Source organism: Neospora caninum, chromosome VIII, assembly GCF_000208865.1.
Source record: "Neospora caninum Liverpool complete genome, chromosome VIII".
Classification (NCBI taxonomy): Eukaryota; Apicomplexa; class Conoidasida; order Eucoccidiorida; family Sarcocystidae; genus Neospora; species Neospora caninum.
Window position 1 is genome coordinate 6517150 of NC_018395.1, and position 7486 is coordinate 6524635.

General features: G+C 51.4%; 1 protein-coding gene across 1 annotated transcript; it reads right to left on the bottom strand.

Moving 5' to 3' along the window:
• Positions 1-5052: 5052 nt before the first annotated feature.
• Positions 5053-6847, bottom strand: NCLIV_038160 (conserved hypothetical protein; the record flags this gene model as incomplete). The annotated part of the gene is made up of 4 exons (XM_003884017.1): positions 5053-5115; positions 5576-5734; positions 6144-6191; positions 6839-6847. 4 exons carry the CDS (start codon positions 6845-6847, stop codon positions 5053-5055), a joined length of 279 nt encoding a protein of 92 aa, XP_003884066.1.
• Positions 6848-7486: the final 639 nt, after the last annotated feature.

Here is a 7486-nt window from a genome sequence, read left to right on the forward strand (position 1 = left end):
ACTTCTGCGGGGGCTGTCGTCTACCTCCTTAAGGGAATTAAGAAGAAGGCGAGAGGACACGGTGATCGCGGCCATCTCCACTTCCGCAGCATTGCTCTTCAGATTCTTGGAATCCCCTTTCACACTGGGGACGCCTCGACCCCGCAGCCCTCCGATGGATCTTTGGCTGCCTAGGCTTCCCCCTGTGTCTGTGCAGGCGGCGAAGCCGCTCGCTCTCTGTCTGGAGGCGACAGACGCGCGGATGTCTGACTCATTTCTTCTCGCGAACTCGTTTGTTACGCGCTTGCAGAAGTTGCCTCAAGAAACACGCATGCACATAAGCTGCGCGGAGAGATACACACATCGTCTTTTCTGCACAGAGCGTTGGGCGGGTCAGGGAAATCGGGTAGCAGAATGTCGGCGCCTGTTCCTTATCGCCGACACGAGCAAGAAGAAATCACGTCTGATTCATTGCCCCCAGCTGTCACTCCCACCGCACGGTACAAAAACGTTGTAATGTAATATTTCACAAACAAAGGCTCCGCGACAGGCGACACTCGTGCACTGTAGCGACTGTTTCGACGGCTGAAGCAGCACATGCGCGTTCGGCGAACAACGCAGACCGGCCGTCCGTACTTGGGGCCAAGAAGACATGGTTCTGGTTCTTCTGTGCCTACCGATTCTGCCAATGGTTTCGCTGGGGTGAAGGTGGCAAGCAAGCAACGAATTTTCAGGACCATTTAAGCGACGGCAATAAGATCGCCTACGCTGAGAAAGAGATTCATCTGCATGTATCTATCTATCTGTCTATATATGTATGCATAGATGCATTCAAATCTGCCACGTCTATACAGACCTTTTATGTATATCCCACCAAGGGAAGAGCGTGTTTTCGTTTGCGTAAGGAAGAGACGTCTTCCTTACCGTAGTCAGTTGCGGAGTCCAAGGTTTTGAGAGCAGAGAATCCGGGCCACCGTAACGCCAAAGCTTCCTCCAGTTCTTCGACCTGCGAATGCCATTTGCTAGACGAAAAGCTGCAGCTCGTCTGCTTCGATAGACGCAAATCCAAGCAAGTGTCTTTTGTATCTTTTACCTTTCTCCAGGTTGAAGTAGATTTATATCTACCCCCATCTCCCAATATATATCTATATCTCTGTATGCAGCTATCTCGATCTCTCCACCTGTCTTTTTGTGTATACGTAGGCATCCGTATCGCAGACTTGTATTCTATGCTGGCCCGTACACATGTCTGGAATGATCGAGATGTGAAGCACATGAACATGTGTAATTGTGTAGATGTATAAATGTATGTGTATATATGGCTGCGATGTACGCATACACATGTTTATCCATATGCACGTGGTATATGTATAATCATATATGTATGTATGAATGAAGTGTAACTCGCAGAAGCCGGTCCCCACGCTGGGGACATGAATCCTCTCGGACGCGCGTGAGCGTGCGTACTTGCGAAGTGAGGGTGGCGACGGTGCATTCCAGTTCGCCGATTTTTCGCTGTTGGAAGTCGATTGTTTCCTTTTGTGTGACAACTGTCTTGCGCATGCTATCAAGGGCATCTTGCACCGCATTGAGTCGCGACACCAGCGTCTGAACCCTCGTTTCCGAAGCCACCTGTCTGCTACAGAGACGATCCCTGTGTATCGCAATTTCTCTCTCTGAGCCAATTCGCAGGGCACTTGGTCTGGGCGGATTCTGCGTTACAGACTCGTCCACTTTCTCGCTTGCTAGGCCGGCCTGTGTTTCATTGCTTCTCACAGCCAGTTCCTCCGTACGGAATTCGAGAGCGGGGACAGTACCGTTCAATAATCTTCTTTCTGTCTCTTTATCGTTCACTGCGTTCGTGAACGCGTCTCGCGTGGAACTGCCCGTGGCCGGGGACAACTCAGCATCATATGGGTGACTCTCGACGCTTCCTCTGCTTTCTCCGGCGCTGTTTCTGTCCTCGGTATTAGGGTTCTGAGTAAGGTGACGAGCAATCGATCGCTCGTCTAATGACGGCGAGAGCTTCCCTTCCTCTGAATCGTTTGTTTTCAAGCACAGTACCGCCGCGTCGCCTTCTTCCGCAGATGCTCCACTCGAGAATTTCCTTCTGTCTTCTCCATGGTTTGCTTCCGTAGGCTTTTTCCCCCCCATATGCATTTCAGTCGGCCGACTGTCGTCTATTGTCTGACTTCGCCCCTCTTCTGCCACAACCCGTTCCAGCGATGGTCCCTTCATTTTCGCATTACTTGTTTATACCGTGCTCATCAACTTTCTACTACCTACCTCCCCCAGTCTTCTTTCGTGAAAGATTTCCCCAGTCTCACAAAAGAGCGTCACCTGCAGAGAGACTACCGACCTGCCAACTGTCTCTCTTGTCGAGTATATAGCCTGTATTTTCTTAGTGGTCCTCTCCTCTCCTACTACCGTTACCTATTCAGTCAAAACACACCGCCCGTCGGCCAGCTGAATTTCTGTGTTCCACTTTCACAGCCGCGTGTGCATGCACACCGTTTGAAGATGACTGGCCGCCACAAACGGAAGGGGACAGGCACGTAGCATCTGCTGTCTCTTTCCAGTTTGAGGAAGGATAGAGTCATAAGGGGATCGTTACGGGAACTATTAAGTTTGCTGCTGAAGATTGAAGTCTGGCCCGAAATAGGTAGCGGAGTAGTGTGGCAAAAAGATCAGCTTTCCGCTGACAGAGTTCTTTCTGTTTTCCGAACTTGAAAACGAAGGGCACTTACAAAACACCTGTGATTCTTTTCGAAGGTAGATTATATATCACCACCTCCCTAGTTTCCTTTGTGAGTTCTCTTGTGCAGCTGTGGAATACAGCGCGTCCCTGAGGAACTGTTCCGTAATTGGTAAGGAGGCAAAAAAAAGCAAAACACTTCTGCGCCGATTTTTGCTCCACCTAAAAGTTCCCGTTTCTCTGGGAGGTTTTTAACGCATGCACCGTCTCTGCAATAAGAGTAGAAAGGGAGGCGGAAGCAGCTGAAACTCCCGAGCATAATTCTCAAGAATTTGTTATCTCTGCTGAGGACGGCGAGGCATTTCCGCCGGCTGGCACCTCATTTTCGGGCGACTCTGGTCACGAGGATCCTTTCCGAAAATCCCCAAAACTTGCTTCTTTCACACAACAAACATCCTTTCTTGAAGAATTATCCATGAGGTAACGCGAGCAAAAAATGTCCTGTTAAAGATCGCCCGCAAAACGCAGCACACCACTTGGCATGCGGTGCCTTCCGGAAACGACGGAGCGGTAACGTCCCCGTTTTTTTTCCTGTCATATGCTGTCCTCAGACCCGAAGACTACTCTTTGACGTGACCACTGCTTCTGAGAGGGGAAAAATTTCTCATGCCCGCAAGAGCAACCAAATATCACACACCCTGGCTCCGACACCAGTGCATGCAAACTGTAGGTGTGCAGAAATCGCCCGCAACAGGGAAACGGCAACGACTTGTGCAACCCGGGACTTGGGAGCGATGAACTTGTTCAGAGTTGCGTGTTCCTGTCCAAATGCAAAAGCTCGCAACAGAACCCGCACACCTCTCCAGCACTGTGGGTTGCGTCTTCCACAAAGAGAGATTTGCTGTTACGGGGAACTTCACCCCAGCAGTGGCCGTCTAGAGCACTCACGTTTGCACTGAGGGATCGCCCCATCTCAGCACAGAACACCGGTGCCTGCGTGAATGGGAAGTCGCATCCTTGCACTCCTGCCAAGACAGAGCCAAAGTTGATGACCGCAGATGGTGAAAAGGGCAGCGCAGGAAACTGGCGAGTTACTGTAGTGGAACGGGAAACACAGCGAAGGGACACTGCCGTGTATTTCGAGAGTTCTCCAGTTCCAACAGATGCAAAGAGCTTTCACACCTCTCTGGGTTTAGGAAGGCACTACCGCTCGCGCATTCTCAACCCGAGTGCATGCCAGTTTCGAAAACTTTTAGACAGTATTTACGTCTATTCTTGGCACAATTTGCACGTGTTCGACCTCTGACTCGCTTCCGGTGCACCGCGGTAGTTTGATGAAAATCAACACTTCTGGTTTACAGTCTCAAAAAGCATTTATGCCTAGTACGTGCTCTGGAACCATTGCAGAGCGTGGACGTTCTTTATAACTCACATTGCAGGGCGATTGTACAACCCTTCAGTGTTGAGGATATGTACACATTCTTAAACCGACTGGGGTTTACTGTGCTGCGCCGAGCTGCGGTATCAGATACTGCACGAAACAATGGGCCGTACCACATACCCAGATTTCCTGTCACCTATCACTGCCGTCCGGGTAGGGCAACTGGCCTGCAGATCGACGCCAAAACCCATCTTCAAAACATGAGGCCAGCTAGTTCCTCTGAAAAAGGGCTGACTTCGGAGTAGATGGTGGTTTGCGGAGACTCTATCTAAAAGAAATGTCAGAAAACACACTTACGTTTTCTCTCTCCCAGAGGTGTACGTTCACACCCCCTGGGGCACGCGTCTTTTTGAGCACCCCGCGCGTCTTTTTCAGCAGACGGGGGGGACTGAGCTTTCGCGAGTCAAAAAATCTCGCCCGTTCAAACAAGAGAGATGTGCCGGGGCGGCTTTATCCCGCTTCCAGACCAATATGTTTAGCCCTGTCTGTACGGGCAGCTTCCGATACCTCGCAGATACCAGTATATACATATACACACGGCTGTAAATATAACATCCTTATAGCACACGTGCACATGCATAAATACATTTATTTATACATGAACAGATAGTGACTCGTGTACTCGTTGCGTGAACTGGGACACCGCATATTTTTGGGTCAAGAACTCCGCGTGAGTTCCGACCGCTTGAGAATCAGTTGTTTAAAAAACGAAAAATCCGAAAACGAATGGCAAATGGAGAGATCAAACGTCCATCGTGGGCTGTCTGAATCCACGTTCCGAGAGAACAGCTCCTATTTCTAATCGTATAGCCCAGCACCATCACTCCGCCCTGTTTCTGTAGCTGTTTTGCTCTCGCTCTCCGTTTCATCCCCAGTGTGCTTCTTCTTCACTTCCTCGCCTTTTTTCCTCCGTCTTTCTCAACTTTTGGACCGGCCTTCAATCATCCGCAGGAGCGTGAGGGTGGCGTGCGGGTGGCTTCTCATTCGGGTCGCGCGGAGGCTGAAACGAAACGCAAGAAAAGGACACCGAAAGAACTGTCATCCGCGCACGCACGCCGTCGCGGTGATCGCTTCCTGTTCAGGACCTCTCTGGCGGCAAAAAGAACGCCCACCGAATCCACCGCCTCACCACAGAAAGCATCCCTGGAGCCGTCCTGTGACTACGGATGACCCCCACTCTTCAACTTACGCACGGCGCAACGTCTAAAATGGCGACGCCACTACCTATCTGCAGGGGGGGGGGGGTGCGAAAACTCTGAAGCACAGCCAGCACTCCCTTTGCAGCATCTTTGGCCTCAGCGCCTTCCGCCACTGGGCTGGTCACCCTCCCTCTTGTTGCACGCGGTGCACACAACCCGACAAGCAGAATCACCGGATTCACATGCGGAAAAAAATGCACACGCGAGATGCACACCCCTTAGCGCGCTGGCGCGTACGCCTGGTCCCGTCGCTCAACTCACATTGGGAGGATTCTTGTTCAGGATGCATTTTTTGTAGAAGAAGTGGCCGGAGAAGACTCCCACCAATGCCGAACCGACGACAGCAATCCACTTCGGCCCGTTGAGCGCGTACTTGACGGGCATCATTCGGCTGTGGAAAACCACGCCTGTCCCTGCAGGCTGAAAGTACGACACGGTAAAGAGGGGAAATGAAAAACCTTGCCCGGTAAAGACCGAAAAAAGCAAAGAGAATCCCACAAGTCTTTCCCAAAGGTTGCCAAAGACGCAGCTGACACGCGCACTGCATTCCACACACAACCGCCTGCTGCGCGCTGCAGACGAGAATGCCAAGCGGAAGGGGGCGGAAAAGAGCACGGGAAGGAAAACGCAGAGCTCGAGCAGCCGCGTCGCCTCCTATTTCTCCTCAAAACAAAAAGCCGAGTCCGTTCTTCCAGAGCGCCAGAGCGAAGGAGTTGGAGCCCCCATAATTCACCCTAGGCGAACCTCGACAGAGTGAAGAAGACACGCATGACAGGAAGCCGCCACCCAGCTAATTCTTCGCAGATAACTTTGTGAATGGTGCACTCACCGCGGTTGGCAAAGGAGTGGCTGCATCTAGCAGACGCCTTGAAATCCGCTGCACACGAAAACAAGTGCAGAAAGGCAAGAAAAGAAAGTGCGCATTCCCGGCAGTCGAAGTGGTTGTGAGGCGCTCTTGACCGATAGCGCTGGGGGACACCCTTGCTCAGGCGCGAGGAGCGAGCGAGAACGGTGACAGCAGGAAAGGGCAGACAACAGCCGAAATAAAGGTACTAAAAGGAGAGTAGAGCACGAGAGAACGAGGGGGAAATGCATGTAATGCAAAACACGATGCACGCGGATACCCGCGTGTTGAAGTGTACGAACAGATTACAACACAAGAAGCGAGACCGGCATCTCATTCGCGGATGCGCCATATATGCAGAGGACTAACAGACTCGAGAAGGTGAGATAAAAACAAGAAGGAGCGTCGAACATTTCCTCCGGGAGAAAAACTCCCAAACATGTGAACCTTTTTTGGAAACGTTGCGCAAATCGGCACGGTTACACACGTGCCTCTTCTATGGACAGAAGGCACAGGCAAATCGAAACTTTGGAATCAAAAAAACTGGAGATAGACTGCTCTGGATCCGCTAGGCTCTCTGTGTGCCAAGCAGTTCCCGTTATCTGTGAAACAGACAACAGGTGTTTTTCTTCGGAACAAGAAGACAATTCTAGAAACTGGCGTCTTCCTCTCTTGCTTACCGCAGCCATATTTACTACACAGTCATGGAACGTCGGGTTTGGGCTTCCCCTCTGGGTGTAGATCAAAATTATGATGGAACAGCAAAACCGTTCAAGGTACCTTTCTTCCAAAAAAAAACACTCGGAAAACTCTCCCTGGACTTCAGCCTCGACTTGACAAACGGCGCATGCAGCCGGACAACTACGAGTCTCGCAATCTCTCCGCTTGCTCTCATCCTCTCGTTTTTATCAGCTGCGCCGACTCGCCCTCTCTGTCGGTCCGCGCTGCCTTTGCACTCGAGGCAAGGACGAGCGGTTATTAGGCGACGCTGCGTTTTAGTGCACGAAACGGCTCTCGCCTTATTTTCGAGGCAAAAGTGTTGTCTCGTGTGTGGCGCAGCTCCTGTCTCCGCGCGGTTGAGATTCCACCCTGTTGCTTCTGCGTCCGCTTCTGTTTCCTTGATCTCCCCCTCCCACGTCCTCGTTGTCCCCGTGTACCCTTTGTGGGGTGAATACCCCTTTGGAATGCAGCCACATTCGCACTTCATATTTTTTTTTCTTCCTTTCCGCCACAGCGTCTTGGAACACCCCCGCTTTGTCATTTCACGGAGACTGTGTCTCTCTTCCCTGCTCTTCCCCGGGATACCGTTTTCTTTTGCCCACCTGTTA